Here is a 26,426-nt window from a genome sequence, read left to right as displayed (position 1 = left end):
CTCCAGGTCCCTCCCACAGGAATGTCCTCCATGGACTTCTACAACCCGAGCCTCACCCGTGGGCTGCAGCTCTGCACAAACTGCTCCAGCCTGGGCTCCTCTCTCCATAGGGACACAGGTCCTGCAGGACCTCCCTCCAGGCATGGGCTTCCCATGGGGTCACAGCATCCTTTGGGCATCTCCCTGCTCTGGTGTGGGTCTCCTCCACGGGCTGCAGGGGCATCTCTGCTCCCCCATGGACCTCTCTGGGCTGCAGGGGCACGGCTGCCTCCCCATGGGCTGCACCAGGGCAATCTCAGCTCTGGCACCTGCAGCACCTCCTCCCCCTCCTTCTTCACTGACCTTGGTGCCTGCAGAGGTTTCTCTTACATATTCTCACTCTTTCTGCCTGCAATTCCTTCTGCACAGCAACTTTTCTTTCCCTTTATTAAATATGTTATCCCAGAGGAGTTACAGCCATCACTGCTGGGCTCAGCCAGTGGCGGGTCTCTCTTGGAGCTGGCTGGCACTGGCTCTGTCAGATACAGGGAGGAGTTTTTGGCAGCTTTCACAGAAGCCAAATTGTTGCCCCCTTGCTACCAAAACCTGGCCAAGCAAACCCAACACACCCCTTCTGTTGGCAAAGCTACTCAATGCTGGCAAATGGCAAGAGCAGCTCCTGTGAGGACCACACAGTCCTGGTGAACACTTCTAGGTTCAGAAGTAGATAACATTTCTTTGGCACTTTCAGTAAATAATTTTTGTAGCTTGACGTGTTCTGACCTCACAAAACAGCACAGTTATGCCATGAGAACTTGTAAGTACCACAGCTGGTAGTAAAAAGCTCTTGTGTGTGATTCTGTGGCATCACACAGGAGTTCAAGTCAACACTCAGCACATGGGAATCACCTGAACAGAAATGGAAAACATCTCTGCGTGAGCCAGGCTACACTCTAAATAGACAAGGCTTCACATTTAAGGTTTGAAAATCCAACCTGAATAGTTAAACCCACACACTAAATAGGATGCCACTGTCTGGACAAACTCTGTGGCAAGTGAAGGGTGTTTGTTTCTGCTGGAAAAACTGATTGGCCTTTGACCAAGAGGTAAGAGGTATGAACAAAGCATAGAGATTTTCTGATTTGGACCTTTTCTATTATATCTTGGATTCAAACTCTCACTCAGTCACCATTATATGAAAGGATTATTTGACTAGTACTATCTGAACATATATTTTAACAAGCAATCCATCCCTAAAAGACTCAGTACTCTGCTTTTAATACCTGAGGCCCATTCAGCTCTCAGAAAGTATTTTCACTCCTAATGGGAGTAGCAAAATAAATGCTATAAAGGCTAATCAAAAAGGGGAACCATTTCCAGAACAAAGTGTAAAAACATTGACTGGTTCTGTAATCCACTGTGATACTTTATCCCTTATTTCACTGCTTGCCCATAAAGAATATTACCAGTGCGGAGCTCCTGTGGTCTCATTCTCATATATCTTTATGTGTTCCTGTAAAATACTCTTGCAGTGTGTTTCATTTGGGTGCACAATACAAAATGATCCCTTATTTTCCAGAAGATAACATGCCTTGAACTGAATAAAAACCAAGGCTTGCTCTATAAATGCACATTGTTTGTTTTCATTCCAAGACAGTGAAGACTTTTTGATCTCTTTTAATTTACCTGGGCTGATAGTTATTCCCACTTTTCTGGAAAATTTGCAGTTTCAAAAACCAGGAAGAGCTCTCTGCAACATATTGACTGTGATTTCTCTCTTTATCCCCCTTTAGCAAACAAGCCTCTAAAAATACTTTTACAGGGAATAAAAAGGTCATTTATAGTGTTGTCAGAGACATTTATTTTGTTTTTCTACTTTACAGGAAGACACTACTCACTTCAAGCCTTACACTGAACTTTTTATGAAGAATATGTGACATAAAAAGGAAATGTAAGTGATTATTTTGTTATTTAACATCCCATCAATGCACATCCCATCAATTCCTTCAGAGTGAGGTCTGACAAGCATCCTTGTTAGGTGTGGTTCTGAATATAAAAAAGGCCTTTTGTCCCTTTGTTCTCTTTTGCTGTCATGAAATGTCCAGAAACCTGAGGTGTCAGAGAAACCTTTGAAGTCAACAGTCCTGTTCTTCCCACCAGGCTCATTCCTAATGTCTGGCTGTATTTTACTCAGTGCAAAAACAGAGACTCTCAAGATGAGCTTTAGGTACTACCTTCTAAGCTAAAAGATCTTCCCAACAGGATGTTAATTCTGTTATTTGACCTAATATTTCTTTTCCTTGATGATTTTATTCCATGGTATTGTTTCACACTGAGCTCTGCTCTTTCCCCTCTGGTGAAATCCTTTCTTATCAGGGTACACACGGGCACTTCATAGAATCCCAGAATGGGTCAGGTAGGAAAAGATCACACTGAGTCATCCAGTCCAACCTCTCTACTCCAGAAGGGTCATCCCAGAGCAAATGGCATGGAATTGCAACCAGTGTCCAGACCTGGTATCAATCATAAACACAGCATTTCTGTCCATCAGTATTTATCAAGAGAGAAATATGATGGTTTCCTTTCTCTGCTTCAACCATTTTGAAGGTTGACAGGGCGGAGAACACAATGGACTTGAACAGAATATTTTGTTGGGCAGATATGAGAGATCTGTAATTTGTACTGTCCTTTGAAATGTGTGCCACTCTTTTTAATCACTTAAAGCACAATACAGGCAAGTTGAGAAGAGGAACACATGAAAGATCATCTTAATCAATTATCTGGTGGAACTACAGCAGGGATGGATATGATACTGCATTATCATGTCCTAACAGCAAGTCTGATCCTCAGGATGAGCCAAAACACATCTGTGACTGAGTGAACATGAAACTCTTCCCAGATTAAAGATTGCCCCTGTTTCAAGGGAGAAAAAAGACAAACGGAGTAGTGCTGCTGTTGATGGAACTGTTGATGGAAATGATGTCTGCTATGATGGGAAAGCTGGAAATGCAAATTGAGAAGCTGTCAAGCCACGTGCAGCATCTCTCAGTAATCTCACTGTCACTGTATCACCAGAACATCTGCAGTTCACTGCAGGATTAGCATTACCTAAACAAGCAACACTTTTGTTAATGATGCCATCTGCAAATGAGCTCATGTCACTCCCTGTTCAAACTTTCAGATACAGCTCAAACGTACTTACAAATGGCAAAAATTATAATCTGGTGTAAAGAAATCCAATCATAAACCACAACTCCAAACATAGCCATCCATAAACTTTGACTTTGTGCACACCATCTGTTTCACAAAGCTCTGCTCTGTGAGTGCTGATAGCACTCATCCTTATTAACAGATCAAAAGAATTACAAAATAAAAATGAATCTTATTTTTATTCAATATTAGTAGCAGAGTCTTCAGTTGAATCTCTCTGCTCTTACATAAATACAACTCTACGTGCAGGAAAGACAAGACAGGCTTGCAGTTTTTTAGGGCATAGGATGGGTTGATAATTCTACCTCCAGAAAAGATTAGGTGGGACTTAGGAAAGCAGTTCTCCCTGAGTGGTCAGTCTCAAACATTCAGTATGCTTTTAACCCAAGTGTTAGATTTTCACAAGAGCCAGAAAGGTAAAACTTACCTCATTTCCACTGACACCTCATTGAACCTTCTGGGATCAGACTCCTCCACAGGCAGGTGTGAAGAGTTCAAGCCAAAATCAAGTCCTGATAATGCAAGTGGAACACGGCTCCAAAAGGTTCCCTCACATGCCAGATTTTCTGCCCACTTGGATCTTAAATCATTTGAACAATTGAGTATCTTGCAGTATGATTTTTGCTACTTCCTTCCTTTCTCTACTAACAATGCTAACAAGACTGCTCATTCTTGAGATGCAAGAAGTTTTCTCATGGGTTTTGGGTTTGGCTTTTTTTAAAAAATTTGTAAAGTACATGTTTACGTTGTGAACAAATTTATTGGAATGTGAAATCATTTTCCTTTATTAATATTGAATGGTTGTAGTTCATTTTCTATAGAGCAGTACTAAGACACTGTGCGGACTAAGAAATTTATAACTTTAGAAGAATTAAAAATATTTAAATATTTTGAAAATCTGAATTGCATCAATGTCACTTCTGTAATCTTGTTGGAAAACATGTCATTAAAAGCAACAACAATTTGTACTGTTTCATGGCAGAGCTGGGGGAAAAAAAGACCTGAATTGAAAATTATTTTTAAAATAATAATTAAAAAGAAAGCAGAAAATTCACATAAGTGTTTATGATTTAGTATAGGAAAATGTGATGCAACTCACTAATTATATATCAAGCCTCAAATTACACAGATATGTATGGCTGTGATATAATGGAATTAAAACAAACAAAACTCCCCAATTTTTTGTCCAAATACAGCCACACCTCTTCCAATAGAATTATTCAGTCCATCAGAAACAATGTACTTCAGAATTCTTGAGTGATGCATAGAAAAATATTTTTCTGTCCCATTTTCAGAAAGGTTTTACACTAAGTTTACCATTGTTACCACATGTGATCATGAGGCTCTCTTCCAAATGGTTTTAACAGCAAATGGGTTGTTTCAATAAATTTTAAGTTTTTGATACTGCTTTCTTTTCTAGATAACAGACAGCATTCTTGTAAATCAACACTGAATTTCAACCAGTAACTACAAAACCACAACTTCCTATGCAGATTAATCACACTGATACATTTGATGCATCAGTTTCTACCACACTGCAAATGTTATTAAACATTTCATGGCTCATTCTTGCCAAGTTTACTGAACATACACAGGATCAACCCTGACACTTGTGACCAGCTCCAGGCAGGGACACAAAAACAGCAACAAGGTCTCCACCCTACAAACTGAACATCCCTGGGGCTCCTGGTGCACGGTGGGGATCAAACCAAGGAAACAAAGCTGCCACCCAAGTCAAGCAATTCTCAGTTCTTTTCCATAAACAGATTTAAACTCCCCATTGCCACAGCTAAGGGAGAAACTCCCACAATAGGTTTGCACTCTGATTTTGTCCAGCATCAAGAGAACCAAGCAGACTCAGAAGATGCTGACAACCAACTCACTACATTACACCCACTTAGTCAAAAGCCTTTTTCCACTTTTTTTACCTAGGACACCCATAAATAAGTTAATTTACACAGAAAGGTCTGTCTGTATTTCATGGTGGTGCTTTCTTGGTAAGAGGCTACTACCTGGAGGAATAACTCATCAGAGTCAGTGCACACCAGCAGTTTTTAATTAGCTATGAAAGGGAAACCAACACTTAAGGAATTAAAGCATTATAAGAAAACGTGACAATTTTTTTATTTATTAATAATTTTTTAGCTCAAATTTAAAAATATTAAACCAGAAACAAGTCAAGGTTCATGAAGAAAAATCTGAAACTATGTACATGCATAATTAAGAATATCTTGATTCTTGTCAATATTTACTTAAGCTTTTTGTACAAACTTTTTCACACAGTCATATTTACAAGCACATCTGTTTAAAACATATGAACATATATCTCTTATAGCATTTACAAATCTTTTGATTTTTTTTTTTCTTAAAAACAAAAGAATATTTCCTTGATTTGACAGATTTTGGTTTCACCTTGTGAAACCAGACAGGTATTTATTCAGAGGGATAGAAAAAGTTATCATTATTTAAATAGCTAAATAACAGTCATCCTGCTGATACCCAGAATTATCACATATGGCTTTAAATACCTTCCAAACTCAAAGGATCATCTCACAGGTATAAACTACAGTCCATCTGTGGTGTGTTTCTAATTAAATATCGAGCCTTTGTTTGGGTTTGATCCACAGCTCCACAGACACTTTCTAGGCATGTACTCAGAGCTAAGAGGCCCTTTTATTACAGAAAAACAACTTTGCTTCCAGCCAAGTCAAGAATACATGAAGCATGTATCAAATGGGATGTATGGGCTTTTCCAGACACTCCAGCTATCTTTGTAGATGGTTTTTATTATAGGATACCACAGTTTTGAACAGACAATATTTGTGCAAATTTACAGGAATCAAGTGAGAGATCTTCTAAGAAGGGGAAGAATACTTTTTCCTTAAAAGCATTTTTTAGAAACAAAAAGTCTGAGAAGGTTTTGCACATAATATCTCTAAGTTACTCATATAATCCAACCAATTAGATCACTTCACAAATCAACTGAAAATCCATCAGCTTGCTTGCTTTCAGTTGGGACAAAAAAAAACCTAACAACGCAAACCTCAGCTTTGGCAAATGAAGACATCATCTCCTTTGAGCATTGTTCTCTAGAGCTCCTGCACTGATTCTTCCACAGTTTGCTCCTCCACAGGCTGCACGGCTTCCTGGACATAAACAATGAATTCTGAAGCCTCTCCACCCTGGGTGTAGACAGTGACAGTCTCAATGCCCTCCACCTCATCCGAGGACACCACCAGGTGATGCTGCTCCGCCAGCTCCACCGACTGCTGCAGCGTCTCCTGGATCATCAGCGTGTGGTTGGCTGACTGCTCCTCCTCTTTCACCTGAGGAGACATTGGACAGCTTACAGAAATGTCACCTTCCCGAGAAGCACCTGGCATTGTGATGATTAATGGAAATACAGCACACAAATTAGCAATCGCACGGTTTTGAAAGAAAATGTCTGTTCTGCAGAAAATGCGAGCACTTTTGATTAATGAGTGTGTAGCTAGGCAGAAAACTGAAAACACCAACACAGCGTCTCAGTTCTGGGCACAGAGAGCTGTAAAGTTTCAGGAATACTGGTCATTAGAGACAGCTTTAATCTCTCAGCAGTCACTCATTCTAAACTGCTTTTATTTAAATAAATCTGAACTCAATCAATTCCTCTAGTAGCACTGAGTTGAGAACCCACCCAAAACCATGTGAGAAAATATCTTCTGTATCCACCTTTCTTTCTCTTCCTAGTCAATGGCTGCTCATAGAAGTGAAAATTTCACTGTAAACCTTAAGAGATTTTCTTAGAAAAATGTGAAAAATAACTATCACTGAAATAGGTTCCCAAGGCCTGCTGTTTGTGAGGCAGCAATGTTTACATTGAAAGGAGAGTGACAGAAACAAGCGAAAAGATTTTTTACTGAACATTTTGCTTTTTGTCAAAATTTAAAAAAGCAACACAGTCTGATGTTGAATTCAAAATTAATACAGGTGCCTGTCAATTACTGAAATACAGTACACACTAGAATGGAAAACCAAATCTTAATCCTCTCCCAGACCCATATAAAATTCCTATGCAAAGTACTCCAGACAAGTATAAATAAATCAGAAAACTGTAAGTCATCTGGAAGAAATCTGTTCTTTCAAGTGTTAGTGATAAAATCTGCTTTTAAGGAGAGAATGGAAAAGCAATTTTTTAGTATGCAAGACATATGCACAAGCATCTGTTAGGGGAAGGTGTCCCTGCCCATGGCAGGAAGGCTGGAATGAGATGATCTTTAAGGTCTTTTCCAATCCAAACCATTCTGGGAATCTGTGGTTCTGTTTGCTGGAGCAGTGTGCTCTTGCAGCACTGAGCTCTTACCTGATCTTAAAAAGAAAAGGTCATACATGGTAGATTCTATGAAGTGTGGAATCTAAGTTACAGAAGTTAGAAAGGGCTAATTTTTTTAAATTTATTTTATTTTATTTTTTATTTTTTATTTTTTGAGACAGAAGCTGGCTCAAATATAAACAGCAATAGCACAATCAAATTCAAGTAAATATAAATAAGATCATTAATGCTGTTTAAGGGAGGAGAGGGAAGAGAAGGGAAGAACTACAGTGAAGATTCCATGGATCTGTTTGGTCCCTTAGAGACCAGCAAGGAGAAAAATAGCCCCCATATATTTGTTTTCCTAATGCTCTTTTCTAATTTATTTTTTTTCCCTAAGCAACCATTCTCTTTGTTATACAATGACTTTGCTTCTGACTTCTCTATTTTGTGTTTGAAATATCTGCCAGAAGAAGATTTTAGAGATTGACCAGCCCCTTAGGACTTCATAGCACTCTGAACTTTCATTCAATTAAAAAGGCTACAGAAAGCTTTTTCTTGAACAATAACAAGTATGTCCAGGTGTTAAATTATTCAGAGGGCCTCAAGTCAGTATGGCTGTAATATACTAATGAAATATATGTGGATTTTATCTGGTGAAAGATTTAACATCCAAAGGGAATCTGGCCACTGTCACTGACCTTAATACAACAGCACAGTCACACCCACTGATGCCCACTGGCTTCATTGCACAGGATTCAGTTAACAGGGATAAAAAATACAAGAATGGAATGAAGTCCTGTTCACATTCTGTTTCTTTTATAAAACATAGCTTAAACATCTCCTGCTGAGGTTCAAGCTCAACACCCTACCCAAGTAGATGATGCTGGATGTTTTTCTTGATACAGTAAAATTTGCAACCAGCCTCAGAAAGAACAATTTCTGTTGTCTCAAAATGCAGGTATCATAGAATGAAAGAGTCATAGACTCATAGAATGGTTTGGATTGACAGAGAACTTGGGAGATGATCTAGTTCCAACCCCTCTGCCATGGCAGGGACACCTCCCACTAGGCCTGTCCAGCCTGGCCTTGAACACTCCCAGGCATGGGGCATGCACAACTTTTCTGAGCAATCTGCTCCCATGTCTCACTGCCCTCTGAGTAAAGAATTTCTTCCTAACATCTAATCTAGGTCTCTCCTCTTTGGTTTATAAACAATCCCCCTTGTCCTTTCCCTATCTGTCAAAAATCACTGTCTCTCTTTTTCTAAGCCCCTTTCACCAACATACCCCTCACTAATGGAAGCTTGAGCCTGTCTTTGAAAGAAAGGAGCTAAATCATGAAAAAACCCCATAGCACTGTAAACTTTTATCTCTTGCTGCTCCTAATGCACCCTTTTTTAATCTTTAAATTATTAAAGAAACCCTAAATCCTACTGAAAGCAACAGAGCTTTAGTGAATTCAGACACCGAACTCCCTTTTCATAACTGTCCTCTTCTTTCCTGAGGGTACTCGCTCCACTGTCAGCTCCTCTGTGGAAGCTGAGGACATACACCAGACCTACTAATGAATATTGCAACAGGCCATGAAAGTCTAGTTACCACTGAATTCAGATAGAAAGATGCAGTTAAAAATGTTAGATAATTAGAATCTCACAGCTTGTTATGAATCAGCTCACAAATACAGCCCTTGATGCTAGAGATGCTCAAACAAACACAGAATTAGGGGTGTCTAAAATGTGGCCCTATAATTTTGCAATATACACTAATGCCTCTTGTTTTAGTGCACCACACATAACCCTCTGACAACATGCCTCAGGACTGAAAAATTACACTACATTTGCTAAGAGCTGCAAGAATGCACAACACAGTATGAGATGGATCTCACTTTGTCACTCTAAATCAAAATCCATAAATAATTTTAAATATAGCTTTGTGAATGTACATAAATAATGAACAGAGGAAAATAACTACAGCATAGTAGAGACAAAAATGAAATGAAAGAAGAGTCCATCCAATTCAATAGAAGCATTCCAATACTTATTCAGTTTTATATCCTTTTGAAATGAAAATGGCCAATAAAGAAAGTTAATTTAAACTCCCTACCTAACTTTATCGATGTGGGTTTATTACCCCTGTCATGCAGGGTAAAGAAAACTAATGCCTTTATTTCTGGTGTTTCTAGCTTCCAGTATCTTTTTTTGACAGCTATCTGTAATCCTTTTAGTTTGACAAATCACCACTTTATTTGAGATATTTACATTTCAAATCAGTTCAATGTTTACATGCTTCTGCTTGGTTCCTATTAGATTGTTCCACAGGGAATAATCTCAAAATGTTAATTTGCATCCCTCAAATTGATGAAACAGTGGGACAGCTGCCATCTGAATGAAAGAAGTCACCACACTCAATTCTCTTTATTGGCTTCTGAAATCTTTTGAAGAGCAGCATCCAAGACCTCTTTTCTGTTTGAGAGTCAGCTGAAAAGCATCTGTCTGCTTATCCTTCATTAAAGAATGACGGCAAGGAGCTGAAGCCACACACAGCTGGCACATTAAATCAAGTCAGTACCTGCATAAATATTCTTTATTAACTAAATCTGTCTCTCGCAAAAGCCAATGGCACTTTCACCACCATGTTTTCATATGAAGCTCAACATCTCTAAATTCCAAATGTTCTTAATTTACATTTCTGAGGACCACCCAAATACATGGAAGTATTCATTGAAAATGGGTCTCTCTTAGATGAATCTCTTCCTCTCAAAACAAGAAAGTCTTTTTAAATTTGAAATAAATGAATTCAAGCCATTAAGGAAAATATACTTCTTCTCTTTCCTGAAAAGGAGTAAAAAAAATTATTTGCACTAAGATGCTAAAGCCTTTTCCTTACCCTAGAGCTCATTCTGTAAAATACTCTAATATCTTCAATTTTATTTGAAGTCAGCAGGAGTTGCAGGTCCATTGTGCTTGAAACAGTTTTGCTGGGCCTGTCCCCAAATCCTCAGTGGACTCTTTCCCTTGATTTCAGATTGAATGCTGCTTTTCAGTTTATCATGAAGCAGAAAAGTTAATCACAGAGATCTTTCAGATTTTCAAAACCTTATACTAGGCTGCAGATGCTCCTATTTATATCATAAAACATCAGTAAGAAAGTATACAAAATATCTGCAGAAAGGATTAAAATGAAAGCATTTTAGATCACAGAGAACACCTGGATATGTGATGTGTCAGCTCACATTGGTGCCTACAAGTTTTGTTCAGTATCATTTGAATAATTTCAACTCTTTCTCAGTTCTGGTTTACATACAGTTACATTGTGTGAAAAAGACACAGAAAACACCATAATTTGATCATTTGAATCTCTATAATGAGCTACAAAACAAAGACAATCTGGTGCACAATAGTTTTGGAATAATAAGAGGGTTGAGAATGAAAGAGTTGCTTTGCATAAAATAAAAACAGCAAGGAGACAAACAAATCTTCATACTGTTGATGCACATTTTAAAAAAGTTTTAGCAATTGGCTGGTTGAATATATCCCAACAGAGGGAGTGTAGCTGGATATGGCACTCATCTGGCAAAATGCTGGAGCACACCACCTCCTTTTGAGGCAGAATGGCAACACTGCCATTGTTTTAGGAGCTCTAACAGGACAGTGGTCTTGACTGAGATTTTATCTGTATGTTACTGAGATGAAAAAAACTCCTCAAAGGCTGAGGAAACAGGGCCTCAGTCCCATCTGCCCCATTTAACATTTTCCATTGCTGTTACTGTCACAGGAAGCATCAGATTACTCTGTGTTCTAAAGCAACTACAAAATTGACAATCAACATGTCTATAACTCCACATCCTGACAAATTTTCTAATTAGCACCAGCACCAACATCACATCAGGACCATCCAAGCCAGACTGAAATCCAAGGTGTGCTGCTGAAGTACAAAGTTCAGTAGCCTCTGATGTGACAGCCATGCTAATAATAGGTATTTACTTTTGAAGATGTGCTATGCTGTAAAATTATTTTCTGTGATCTGGTTTGAGCTGATGTATAATCTTTGCGCTGCCTTCCTACTGCTGCCACTTTGAAGTAAGTGACTTACCATGGTAGGCTTTTACTGGAGCCTGAAGAGATCACAGAATAAAAGGATGAAAGGAACTAAAATAAAGGGTGAAACATATGGAAATCCAGTACTTTTTGGTTATGTTCTAAAAGAGATCTGTTTAGTTATTGTAATAGCTGATATACTTATTCTCCAGAACACATTATGTCTAGGTTAAAAACAGGTTACTACAATTTTCAGAAATAGATTTAACCTTTCACTTCAGTCTAAAGAAGTAGTAAAAACATTAGTCCTGGATCATCTTTCTGAGTGGAAGGAAAAGAATGAGAATTCAGCAGCCAACTACTGTTCTTTATTGTTAATATTTGTGTAGTGGTTTGGATCAGGACCCGGATTGTATCCGCTATGCCACATGAAAAGAGTAGTTCATGCCCCAAAGGCCTTATAAGTTTAGTATAATTTCAGCATAAAACAAGAGAAAGTAAGCAGACATAGGAAAAGAAAGGTGAGAGAGTAAAACAAATGAGACAGTGGTAGTTCAGTGTGACAGGCATTAGTGTCAATATAAAACAATCTATCCACAGATAATTGCTGTCATCCTATTTTTGACAAGTAATTGAGAGAAGACAATGAGGTACAAATTGCTGCTTATTAAAAATCTACACAACTAAGCACAATATGGAAGAAGGCATTAGAAACTTGATTGAAAAAAGTAATAAGCAATTAAATCTTCATGGACTAAGCAAAGGTAGGAGACAAAATCTTTACAGCTAATGAGAAATGGGACTCTTAAGTTGGAAACGAGTAAAAAACCCAGGAAAGGGAAACAAGATTTTGTTTGATGTGGCAAAAAAAGGAACATCAAGTAAACAGGATAAGAGAGGGCGATGACAAGAAGAGGAGAGAAAGTAATCTTTGAGGTTTTTTCTGAAGGAATACAAAAGGGATAAAACATAAACTGTGAATGTCAGAAAAAAGATTATCAGAATTAACTGTAGCATAAAATAATGATGTCTTGGGCAACCATTGTAGCTAAAAGGTTGAAATGAGAAACCATATAGGAGTCATCATTCAGAACAAATTGGTACCATTTAGGTATTCACCTGCAGGCAAGGCCCAAGAATGCTCCTGAGGAAGAAATTCGCTCTCTGGCTTGGAAAATAGGAAAGACATCCCATAGAGCTGAGAAATAAAGTGGACTGCTAATGAACAACTGTGCAGAAAGGCTGATATAATCACCTTAGTGACTAATTATAATGACTAGTGATCAACACAGACTTCTCAGCCATCTTCAGAGTGATGGCTGAAGGTGATGGTTCTAGAGCCCACAAATCCAGTGGAGTATCACAGGCCTAAAAATAGCAAATTACCAGCAAATTTGTCCACTATCTAAGTCAAAAAAAGCCTGAAAAACAGACAACATGCAACCAAATTTAACTGGTTACTATAGTGTATACCAGTGTAAATCTTTAGTTTGCAATCTAAAATTCTACTGCTGTGCAGTAGTAATTTGATGCAAAAATAAAAACATACTTGGACAGAGAACCCTACATGCTCTCTACTCTTTGCGTCAAAGAGATCTGATACAAGAAATAAACTGCATTTATGCAAAAAATAAATTAATTAAATCAGGTAGTATCTTGCTGCCATTAAACATTCCTGCTAACAGACACTGGAAATGGAATAGTAACAATTAGAACAGAAGCTAGAGCTGATGGACACAGACCAAGAAGAAGAAACACTTCTGATGTTCTGGTCGATGCAGTGAGGGATTCAAGAATGCTTTCAAGGATGTTCTTCATATATTGTGAAACCAAGCATATGCACTTTGAATATCATCTCCTTGAAGAGTTACTCACAGCACTATACACTGAAAGAATTTCTTCATAAAAAATAACATATCATGGGTGTTCATTTCTGAGGGTAATGTTTCCTCACAAACTCAGTATTTAAATCAAAAAAATGTTTAACTTGGAAGAAACTTTTCATGCAACAATTAATATCTTTGTTTGATGTACGCTTTAACTGAAAGAAACAACTAAACTTCAAGGCAGTTTATAGTGAAACATTATCTCTGTTCTAGTTAACACATAGATTTTGTGTGAAAAGCAAATTTTTGAACACAAGCCTGCAGGAACTGTAAATCAAGAGGGTGTGTGATACTGCCTGACTGCTTATGTTTGGCATGTGAGCCAAGAAAATAGTCCACCCCTATAAATAATGGATTGAACAGCCTCTTCTAGGAAAATAAACAAAAAAACAAATGAATCAATCTCCACCCTAAGTCACAAGGGCAAAAGCTCATCTGTAAAAGGACACAGAGAGCTGAATGTGCAGAAGGGAAAGTCTCTTGTTTTACCCTTCCAGTCCCTTCACCTTCCCATGTGCTGTTCCCATAAAACTCTTTTCTCCCCAGTCTCTTGCCTATATTTACCATCCACTATGAAGAGTATTTCCTGGCTTTTCTAAGCATTCATTAGCCTCTTTCCCAGTTTTCTTCAAATTTAGCACTCTTTCATCTCTCCTTTTCCCCACCTTGCTACTTTTTTTGTCTTTGTGCAGAGCAGAACAACTCAAATGTCCTGCTATGAAGAAATATCTTCATTAGCTCTTTTACCAAGAGATCCAGAGTGGATCCCTAGTAACTGAACAAGGATGGACTTCTCCTGCCATGCTGTGATCAAGGCTTCAAAGGGGATTTTTGCCAGACTCAAATCATAGTAATAAAACTTCACATTACTAACTTTTTTTTTCCTCAGGTATTTGGTGAGAAATGTACATTACACTCCTTAACAGCTGCATGTTTTTAGAGCTCACACAACTGGATTTATCCCAAATTAGAAAAAAATTACCTTTGATAACAGATTAGGATACTGACTCACAGGTAAGATTAAGATAAAATCGTTTCAGGCTCTACACACAACCTTGGAAAGGTCTCATACACATGACACTAACAGAGCCAACAATGATTCCTATTTACCAAGCATAGTCCAAGCTAAGCAGGACTAACTTTGCACTTTTGGGGTTTAAAATCGTAAGCTGAATTCCAATTCTGAGTGGAATTGCTTACTGCTGTGTTGTCAAAGCCTTTTCTTTAATATAATCATTCATTAAAACAAGAAATATGAAGTTTCCTAAGTCAGAACAGAAATTTTGTTCTCCACATGCAATTCAGGAGCTGAAAAGAGACAATCTGATCCTGCTTTCACCTCCATTATAATGTGTATTTATAATTCAGTATAGTTGCAGTAAGACTACAAGCAGAACAGTAGTTTAATAGAAGAACCCCTTAAACATGGTATAATGTTAGCACACAGGTTAGGGAAGTGCTAAAGCATGAGCACAGCAGCATTACTGATAGATACAGCTGGATTTATCCAAGATTTTACAGATAAAATGTAAATGGGACTTTCATGAGTGAAAAGTAAGGATGAGGAGAGCTATGGGAGAAAGAAATTTCCAGGGAGGAAAGAGGAGATAAAAATAGGAACACTATAGTGTAACATTTACTGCAAAAAAATCCTTTTAAAACATTCCAATAATTTAAAATTGGAAAAAAATTCTTGGTGCAAATAGAGAAATATGAAGGGCTACCTAAAAATGAGATATGAAAGTAAGGACTGATATACGAAATGGGTAATGTATATCCTTAGAGCAAAACAAAAAAACAGCATAAAAATCAGGACAACTACAATAAATGTTGTAATGGGGAAAAAAAATGGACCCAAGCTGCTAAGCAAGGACTCGGTGAGGCCATTAAAGAACAGGAGCAGAAATTCAGTGACAGATGATGTCAATCTTCTGCTGACACCCTGAATGAATTGTATCACAATCCACAAGAGAAGCTGAAGGTCACAGAAGAAAGTGTGGAATACGTTTTCCAGTACGAAAGTGAAATAGGAACCTATCTAAAGGTCACTTCAAGGTTAACAATTAGGAAGCTATGATAATTAAAACCCAACCAAGTCATAGGTACCAATGAGGGTATCCCACAGAAAACAACTCAGTATCGAAGAAAAAACTCGACACTTTCTAATAGGGGAGGATTAAAGTCAAGTTAAGAACATTTAAAGACTTCTTTCCCTCAGATTAAAATTGGGTGTGTCTATAATTCTGGAGCAATTTTCTGGTGGGAACACAAGAGCTGGAAAGTAACTACAGCTCTATAACAGACCAGACTATGCCAAAAACCTGATTTCTATAGAAAAATAAAAGAAAAAAAATGAGAAAACTGGAAAGAAAAATTTAAAAGGTAAAGGATTCTAAAGGGAGGGAGAAAGGGGGCATTAAAAGAAAATCAGCAAAGAGATTCTGAGCTTTGAGAAGTCAGTATTTTATTTGATATAGGAGTGGTGCTTGTAAAAGTTTGATATCAGACCAGTGACAGTCTCTGATATATAAACAGAAAAAGAAATGATTAAGGTTTAGCAGTCTGCAAACTCAAAAGGCTAGAAATATGGATTGAAAGGTGAAACAGAAAATTAATTTGGAATATAAATATTTACTTAGAAAAAGTTACCAGTAAATTCAGAGGGTCCAAAAAGGAAGTTAATAGATTTTATGATGACTCAGATATTGATCAGAGTTAAGAGCTGTATATTTAAAGCTTAACTTCAGATATCAAAACATTCTCAAGGCAACTCTACTTTCAGCAGCCACTTTCTCCTATACCTTTAGTACAATACCCTCAAAAGATGCATTCCTTTAGGGAAGAACTAATTTCAATAATATTGACTAACACCAATTGCTAATAGTGCATTCAAGCCCTAAACAGGTCATCTCTGTGGTACAGCAAGCATGTTGGCAGTGGCTACATTATAAAAGTTGTTTTGAAATTTGCACATAATTGGACCACATTGTCTCTTCTCTTTACTGACTGAATTTAGTTTTCAAATTTGGGTATGTTATTCTACTAAAAAGTCCTGAACTCTTACGTAGTTTCTAGTCAAAGCACCTGTTAAGTATGGCAAAGGAACATCCTCTGAAAATGCTCTGACTCCAAATTCTGCCTTGTCTTTGTGACATTTGGGCAGCAAACTTAGGAACCATCCAAGTACTTCACAGACCACGAACTTCACACTTCTATGGAGCTGTCATGAACTCAATGCTCAAAACACTACAAAAAAATGCTGAACTCAAAAGTTACTTTTAGCACTCAGAATAAACAGTTCAGGTTCATTTAAATAAAAGGAGTTACTTGAACTCTTTGGGAAGTTAAAGCTTCTCATGTACTTTCCTTCCCTCACCTGTCACTGAGTGTAGAGACCCCAGAGTGGGGAAAGGGATAAGCAAAGAGCTGTGCTCAAACAGAAGGAACAAGCACAGTTTAAAGAACACTGAGAGGAGAATGAAAAATGGCAGCAACCAAGTTAGCAGACACCTTTGAGGAGGAAATACTGAGCAAAAGTCAGTTGATGTTTGAACCCAGTGGGCCCTCAGATTGAAAATTATTTCCTCTTGCTTGCTGCCCCAAGGACCACCTGAATGTTTTAGATGACAATGGCACTAAGTGTCTACACAAAATATGTTACTGTAGAAAGCCTGAAAACACCTGCTAGAAAAAAACCCTCTATTTTCACACACGTACCTACATACACATTCAGGTGCATTTATTCATTTGTATTTTATATATTATATGCATTTTTAGATGTATAAAGATACATGTGTATATATGTATAAACATGTACATGTAAACACACATACACACAAAATCCAGTGAAAAAATTAGAAAAAACTCTCCACGTGTCTTGAATGATCGTTTAAAGTGTGTCCCTTGCAAAGCAGCACCCATTTCACAATAAATACATGAAAATTCAATGTGGCTGGTTTAGAGAAGAAAAGAGCTCTTACCTGCTTCACCACTGTCACTGTGCCAGGTGCCATGGTCACGACAGAAGCCACGGCAGTGGCATCGTGGGATTCTGAACCCAACTCAATGATCTGCTGCAGGATGTTCACAGCTGTTGGATCCAGTCTTTCACCTTATCAGAAAGACAGCAACCATAAGATCATCACAGTAGAACAGTTCTGAGGCTATGTGAATCCAAACAGCACAGCCCTGACTCCCAGCACTGTTGGTACAATTCAACAAGCTCAATAATGTGACACTTTAATAGCAGATCTATGGCAGGGAAGTAGTCACAAAACAAATTTGCCCAGGGAATACATGAATCAGCAAGTGAAGCCACACTGATCACTTCTGTGCCTGCTTGAAAGAGATCTAAAAGAATACATTGTATAAAGAAACAGCAGCCACAAGTCATAGCAGGAACTGCAAATTAGGAAGCTGCAAGACTTTACAAATCCAAATGTGTATTTTCCAGACATTCATCTTACACAGAACCTATTTGTATACTTATAACCATAACAGCTATTTGGTATTTTAGAAACCTGTGTTTACCATCTGTCTGGACCTCTGCAATACCCCTCAACCTAAATGAAGTAGTTTTATCACTAACCTGCTGAAGAGAAAGGTTAATTGCTTAGGAAAACTCATCCTGATCATTTTATAAACACTGAATCAGAACATGTCTGTCCTTTTTAAAAAATTCTCTGATGTGTGTAACCCTGCCAAAGGAAAGGGATGTTTACAAAAAAACCCAAACAAAACATTTATAGTTGTACTCTCACTTCTCACAAGGTGTGAAAGACCTGAATGCAGAAAAATGTTTTTTGTTATGCAGGAATACAAACTCCCACCAATGGCCCACCATTCCTACATGCCCATTGTCAGCATGAGGGAGATGTCAGACAGGGAAAGAAATTGTCAGGGTCATGTAAAGCTGCCTTATATTTGCTTTAATCACTGTCAGAGATAGAAAAGAGATAGCAAACGGAATAAATCTAATTTCCTAACTTCAACTCTTTCAAACTGAGGTTGATACTGTGATAGTAGTCTAGGTCAGACAATTTAATTTCGCATAGAAAGTATATTCTGTTATTTATATAAGAAAAAAATGTGTCTCAGTAGTGAAAAAAGGTTTGCTTGCCTTTTTTTTTAACTATAAAACTGCCTTTAGACAAAACACTACTGTTTTCATACTAAGAGGGAATAATGCAGAAAGAGTATCTGGAGTTGAATGCTCTAAAAAGAAGATTACTCAAAAAAACTCATGCTTAAAATACAGACTGCTGTGTACAGGACATTCCATGACAATATTTATTTTAATTTAGATGTACAGAAGTTTAAGAAAAGTTCTCAGAAAAATTTCATTTATTCAGAATTTCCACTCATTAAAATAATATATAGAAACTGGTAGTAATGTAATTTAATTGCAACATGCTTGGAAAATCCATAAAAACTAAGAGTTTTTGATGTGTATCTGTATTGTGAACTATAAAGACCACAATGGTAAACAATTGGAAAATGTTGTCTTTTGATAACCAGGGCATTTATTTATATGTATTAAAAGAAAACCCAAAACAACATAGGAATACCTACTTTAGTCTCTGGTGTTTTAACACTCTCAGAAATCTGGGCATTTTTTTCTGTTCTATTTGTTTTTTATTTCTCACTTAGCAGACATCTAATGCTACTTTTTTCCTCCTCAACCTGATACAGAATAGCTCACTTAGTTTTGTGTACCATCAAAAATGAGATTGTTAGTGCTGTCCTGGGAACGTGGTAAATTAACTATTCCACCATGTCACTCCTGCAGTCTTGCTGACTACAGCCAGAGAGAGAGAAAAATAATAGTCAGAGAATTGTCATTAGATACACACCATCTACTCTGCCAAGATAGCTAATTTCACAGTATATTTAATAATATAGGCAGGAAATTCCACACAGCTAATAATAAAGTGCAAAACAGGCAGTGATAAGTATTAATGACTTCAGGATACAGAAATTCATAATGAATTATAATTTCTCATTTATACTTTAAGAAAATAAAAACCCCCAGAAGAAAGTTCTGGATGACTTTATTTCATCATTTTTAATAGGAGATCACAGGAGGTAATATATTGTCCACTACACCCAAAAGAATTAGATATTTTGGAAAAAAATGTGTACTTGGGTACCCTAGAAAAAGGTAACTTACTGTTGTCAGAAGTGTATCTGAGGTTCTGTAATGCAGCCACAGCAGCTTGGGTGCCCTGAACATCTTCTCCAGCCTCTGTGATATGGAGATACTGAGTGGATGCTTCTTCAGAAACTTCGGCAGTTAACTGGGGAACAAAACCCAGCCAAGGCATGAATAATCTCATTTCAGTGATTTAACAACAATAAGGAATGAGTTTGGACAACAAATACTGTAATGAGAGCTATACTGGGTGAAACAGAATTCAAGAATATTACATGGGAGACAGGATAATCATCCCACAGTGTTCCTCTAGATTCTACTTCAAAAGTTGTTTTAAGGATGCTAAGTTATCCTGACTTTATTTTTGTTGCACGGTTATCTTAGAACTAACAACAGACTTCTACTGTACCAGGTTCTGGCAAAGACCTTTTGAGCAAAATGAATTTATAATGCAGATCTGCTAAAACACCTCAGAAGCTTGAAAAAAAAAAGGCATTTTGTTTCAGAAAAGTTATCCTTTCCAAAAACTATGGGGTTCTTTTCAAGACAAGCTATCTTGAAAAAAAAAAAAAAAAAAAAAAAAAAAAAAAAAAAAAAATAAATAAATAAATAAATAAATAAATTCCTGCTCTGATGGAACTCTTTTTTTATAGCCCGTTCAGCAACAGAGACATTCTTGATTCCAGGATGTTCCCTTGTATTTTCAGCTTTGGGCAGCACCAGGGAAAGTGCACAGAGAATCATTTGGAATATGGATACAAGACTGTGAAGGGCTACATTTTACAATGTTTGTCCTGTCTTCTTTGAACAGCTGTCCAAACAAACCAACTCCAGTGTTTTTCAAGGACTTATCCTTCTGTGGATACTCAGTAACTGTTAGACAAGACCTGCAGGTCAGCTCTTCCAAATCAGGCTTTGGATTTGTGATGGGAGCCAGACTGAAATTCAGCAGAAGAGGCCTCAAACTGTGGGAATCAGGCAGCTGCAGTTGACTCCTGGTTTTTTCCTCTCACTGGACTGCAAAATCAGCCTGCTCGGGCAGTGGAAGACATTCTGCTGGCCAATCATAATTTTTTGATAAAAGTGTCTAAATCTGTGGTTTTCCCACTGGTTCTGCATCTCCAAGATTGAAGCTGAAAACGTATGGAACGTATCGTAGAAGACTTACTCTGCCTAACATTATAATTTGTTCAGCTGATCAATTAAAAAATTCAGTTTTCTAGGTTCTAGCCTTTTCTGGACCGAGACATGAACTTTTTCCTGCAGCTTTGCTCATCTTACAGTTAACACCAGTGAATATTCAGCATATTTACATTACATTACAATATGCAGTAAGTTTTTCAATTTCACATTTTTTTGCTAAAGCTTTCACACCTTTGCTGCAAATAGAGGACTAGAATTCTCAAATGCAAAAATAAGCATTTACAAGGTTGTTAACCCTACCATATATAAAAATTTAACAGACACAGCAAGGCATGCATTCAAACAAAGATAAGATCCCATGACCTTCTGATCTTAGATAAAGTCAGAACCACATTTTTTTACACTTCTTATTTTTACCCTTACTTTTCTCCCCAGAATTTTAAAAAATCTTAGGGTCAAACCATTGTTATTTTGCTTTACCTCCCATTTGGTCTCCCCATCATTCTCCACTAACTTCATTCCATGCTTGTTTTTAAGATGTCTGTTGAACTCCCATTTTGTACCGTATACAAAGCTGCAAACAGGACACTTAATGCCACCTACAAGGAAACACAAATAAATTGTTTTTTGTTTATTGTTATTTTCATGTAAATTCTTTTTCAATGCAGTAACAACCTGTTTAATTTGACCCCATCTCAATCAAGCCATGCAACTGTAAAATGTTTTCTTTTAGCCATTTGTCCAACATGAAATATGTTAATATTTAACATACACATCAATGGCATACTTTGTAATATTAAACTATATTAATAATTAATATTTAGTAATATTTTAAAATGTGTCTTCTCTAAAACAGTTCCAGTGTTCTCAAGTTTCAAAACAAACAAAAACTGTGTTTTTTTGTTTGTTTTTTTTTTTTTACATTAGCAGAGTGAACTAGGAAGAGTTAATAATCTAATATCCTCTTCATTCAAATATCTTTGCTCTTCAGATTTATGTTAACATGCAAACTGTAAATAAAGTTGTCTGTCTATAAAATTATGCATAGCATGAAGTTAGCACAATGTTTGATGTGTGAGTGTGCAGCATTACAGGTTAAAAACTAAGCATGACGAAATCATGAGGATCCAATTTTTATATGAGATTAAAGACCTTTTACTTCTTTTGCTTATGAAAGTCATTTGGTCAAATGTCAGATCTCATTTGCTTGTAATTATGCAAATAAGGATTTCTCTTTTTTCCCTCTGCTGACTAAAGAGAACAAGAATAACCTGCCTATGATAAATTGTTGCATTAGGTGACCAGAATTCACTGTAACAAATGTAATGGCTGGGGAAGTGCCTTCTGCCAGTGCAGGAACTGTGCTGCCACATGTCTGCCTCCACATCATCGTAGCCAAACACAATTCTCACCCATCCTGTTCAAAGGCATCAGACAAACCCACAGAAGCTGGTTATCAGCCAAGACCTGGTTGCACAGTCCTTTATGAAAAAGGTGATTAGAAAAAAATCCCATTTTACATTAATGGAGAGCTACCGTATGATAACTAGATGAAAAGAAACAGAATTTTTATTTTGATAAAACAGAATGTAACCACACCCGGTCTCTAGGGTATTTCACTGACACTTATTATTACCATACTAACCCTCCTCTATGCTATGTCTTTACTAAACTTCACTGTTAAAGTAGATGCTCAATATTCCATCTCCAAGCAAAACTGAAGCAGTTTTACTAAGGGAAACTCAAAAAGTTCAGATTAGAACAGATTAGATAATATTACCAGTTACATTAATTTCACACCAATCTGGAGTATTAGGGAAAACACATTGCTGTGAAACAGTGAACACTTTTCTACATTACTTCGATATCAAAACTATTATGACAACACACCAGGTAAATTAAATCTGTAACTTTTGTCATGATGACTTTAAATGAATAACAAGTAATAGCATAGAATTCAACTGGTAATATATAACTCCATATCAGTGATTTGATATGGAAGCTCAGAAAAATTAATTTCTAGATAATTCTTTAAAATAATGGGTAACATAACATACAGAGAAATTCAATTAATTACACACCTTTACTACTTTAAATAATAAAACTGATGTTTGCAACAAAATACTGCAGGCAGATCTTATATAGCTCCACAACTTTCTTCCACTGACACTTGCTCGTTTTTATTTATTGGCCTAAAAGCTCCACAAGACAATTCTCATTTTTGTATAAAGAAAGCAGGTGATGACAGCTGTAAAAGAGAACACTGAGGCCACAACTGGATCCTCATGTCTGGCCTGCACAAGTAGCTGCACAAACACAAATGAAAATCTGTCTCTCAGACATGTAAACAAAATGTTTATGGATGGGAGGGAGTATCAGTGAGGAGAAAAGAAACAAGTTTGAGAAAAATTGTATGTGACTTGCCCAGCAAAAAGCAAATGAAACTAAAAATAAGTCATCAAATGAGCACACAGACAGGGCCTTGTAGAAAAACTAGTGGGTAATGCATAATATTCTTGCCCCCTTTGCAGAATATATCGAATTCTTATGCTATTTATTTTCCTTTATTACTTTATAATACTAAAATAAATGTCAGATCATAGACTTCTGCTTAAACAAAGAGACACATGCACACACCCTGCAAAATCCCAAGCATTTCTCTGATCCTGGGTGATTCCAATTTCTACCACAAGCCCAGAAATTAAACCCTTGGCGATGCAGTTGCTTCAATGAACACAGTCCCTCTTCTGTGAATCATTCATTTATTTATAAGCTCATTCCAGGAATCTTGAGTACAATCCAGCAGTCGACATTCATATAAATATTTCCAATTAAGTTTATTTGCAGTGCCTGCAATGCAGTCAAAAACCAACTGAGAGTAGAGGAGATGAGCAAGTGTGAGGCAATTCACTCTGGGCTCAGTGGGTAACTTAGAACAAGCAAAATACAATACAAATAGATATAGACAGCTTTTATTAGATATTAATCTTTGTTACTTTCCCCTCTCAATTTCTTTTCAAGCCTCTTTGCTTGCTGGTACTCTCCCCTTTTCCTTTTCATTTATACTCTCTTCATTTCAAAGGATTTGTTTAATATCAGGCCTGAAAGGTCTTCTTCCTTTTATGAATACATGAATAATTTTCCAAAATTGCTTTTCAGATCTATGAATAGAGTAAATTGAAACTAAACAGAAGCTAGTCAGACAGCAAGGTGCAACTTCTGGCCCAAACAGCTCAGAAACACCCAGAATCATCCAAAGATTTGGGTTGGAAGGGACCTTAAAGATCATCTTGTTCCAACCCCTGTGCCATTTGGCAGGGACACCTTCCACTAGCCCAGGTTGCTCAGGGCCTCATCCAACCTGGCCTTGAACATAGACATCCCTTCCAGGCATGAGGCATGCACAATTTATCTGGGTAACACGTTCCAGGACCTCACAGTAATATTCCTAACATTTACTACCTTGTATGACACCCAGGTGTCATAGATGACAAGTATGACTTACTTATCATACTGCATAATATGTCCACAGTAATCTGTTTGTGCTGTGTGAACCAAATACAGAAGACATTCTGATTTCCAAATTGATTTCCAAATCAGGAAAACTGGTATTAACTTCAATAGGATTCATGTTTGTCACTTCCAAATGCAAATGTCTCCCACAGGGAACAATTCTTCCCCCAGTGAGATACCAAAACACTGAGAAAAACTCATGTTTCTATAGCATGATAAGGAATCTGATCTTGTTTGGAGCCCAGGTGAAAGATCCCTCTGATGCATCACAGAACAGGAAATTGAGTTGGCAAAGGAAGCTGCATGTGGGAAAATCACACCTATTAAGACAGCTTTCTTCATTACAGAGCCCTGAGAAGAGACTGACTTCACAGCTCCTACATGCATTTGATGCCTCATTACTACTCTAAAATGCCTGATTTTTCCACAGGTAAATGTGGAAAACAGGCACAGCACTGCTGTCAGCACAGGAAATATAAATGCTGTGTAGGGAGAGGAAGAGAAAGAAGGCTGCCAAAGATGAAAACAGAATAGGCTGTTTCAGTTGTGAGGGACCTACAAGGACCACCTAGTGCAACTGCCTGACCAGTTCAGGGATAACCAAAAGTTAAAGCTGTTGTTAAGGGCATTGCCCAAATGCCCCTTAAATAGTCACACTGAGGCATTGACCACCTCTCTGGGAAGCCTCTTCCACTGTTTGACCACCCTCTCAGTAAAGAAATGCTCAGTCTAAGCCTCCCAGGCACAGTTTTGAACCATCTCAACATGTCCTATCACTGCATCCCAAGGAGAAGATCTCAGCACCCCCCTCTCTCCTTCCCCCCTCAGGAAGCTGCTACAGAGCAACGAGGTTGCCCCTCAGCCTCCTCTCAGGGTTGTAGATTCCCTGAGATTCTCCTTGGGGTTGGTGTTCCCCAAGGTGCTAAGGGTTCCCCCAAGGTTGCTGTTCCCTGGGAGTTTCCCCTGGGTTGCTGTTCCCAGGGGTAATAAGGTTTTCAGTCTTCTCTTTGCCCTAAGTGTTTCACACCAGAGGTAGAGACGACAAGCTGAGTCTGCTAGTGCACATTTCCAAAGTTGTTTATTCTTCATTATCTCAGGTCTTTCTCAGCTCTGCCAGGCCGCCCTGGCAGGGTACCTTATCTTAGTTCTTTCTCAGCTCTGCAAGGCATCCCCAGCAGAGCAGGACACGCGGCAGACTGGGCGGATCAGAGAGCCCCGCACCTTATGTACAGTACCCTTGACCCAACCACCGTCCAAAACATACTTTTTATTTACAAAATTGTACCAATGCCTACTACCTATGCTAACATGTCAGTTCTGCTCAAGCCAATCCTTGAGATCCAACTCAGCAAAAGATGGGGGACGAGAGCAAGAACAAGGAGCACAGGGGCCACTCCCCAATTCCTCCATCTTGTCTTTTCAACCCCATATACTGAGAATCCTAGATTCTACATTTACATTCTATGATAAACTAAATACTACTTATTTTGAATTCTCTCAGCTTGTGATTCTTCAAACAATGTGGACATTCACTCCCATGGACAGGGATCAGAGGCAGTGTCCTCCTGGGCTCTGTGTGAGGCTGGTTGACCCACTTGTACAGATCCCAGACCCCCCTGTCTGGTCTCCAAACCTTCCAGGGTGGCCAGAGGGATGTTCTAGACTCCAACAGCCTTCTCTGAACCAGACAAGCCCAGAGCCCTCAGCTGCTCCTCACAGGACATGAATTCCAGCCTCATCACCATTTTTGTTTCCCTCTGGATGCAGTCATGAACCTTCACATCCTTGCCTGGTGGGTCCCAGCCCTGCGCTCAGGGCTCCAACGCTGAGCACAGCAGGATCAGGATAAGGACAAGGATCCTTTCTTTTTCCTGCTGGTCACGCTGTGTTTAATGCGCCCCAGGATGGGATTTGCCCTCTGGGCTGCCAGGGCTCCCTGCCAGCTCCTGGAGAGCTGCTGCCAACCAGATCCCTGTCTGCAGGGCTGATCTCCCCCTTACACTAGGGCCAGGCATGACTCCATCCTAGGGGCACAAGCTGACATTTGAACTTGTTAAATTTCATCCTGTCCAATGTTCAAAGGACAATGTTCAATGGCAAAAGGATAGCCACCACAGAAAAAAGCTAAAGACTCTTCTCTCTTTCATCTCACTCCAATGTCTCCATTTTAAGGCTACTCTTGCATCGCAACAACTTTATTGTTCTTTTGTTTTA

General features: G+C 38.1%; 1 protein-coding gene across 1 annotated transcript in view; it reads right to left on the bottom strand.

The window, feature by feature from the left end:
* Positions 1-5,233: 5,233 nt before the first annotated feature.
* The window catches only part of ZFAT (zinc finger and AT-hook domain containing), a 77,866-nt gene continuing 56,673 nt past the window's right edge, over positions 5,234-26,426 (bottom strand). The window contains exons 13-16 of the mRNA XM_063408819.1: positions 21,180-21,298; positions 19,575-19,701; positions 17,386-17,516; positions 5,234-6,515 (exon numbers count right to left, since the gene is read on the bottom strand). Coding sequence (XP_063264889.1) covers positions 6,279-6,515; positions 17,386-17,516; positions 19,575-19,701; positions 21,180-21,298 — 614 coding nt within the window. The 3' untranslated portion in view covers positions 5,234-6,278. The remainder of the gene's footprint in view (positions 6,516-17,385; positions 17,517-19,574; positions 19,702-21,179; positions 21,299-26,426) is intronic.

This window comes from Prinia subflava, chromosome 1, assembly GCF_021018805.1.
Source record: "Prinia subflava isolate CZ2003 ecotype Zambia chromosome 1, Cam_Psub_1.2, whole genome shotgun sequence".
Taxonomy (NCBI): domain Eukaryota; kingdom Metazoa; phylum Chordata; class Aves; order Passeriformes; family Cisticolidae; genus Prinia; species Prinia subflava.
This window is presented reverse-complemented; position numbering and strand designations above follow the sequence as displayed.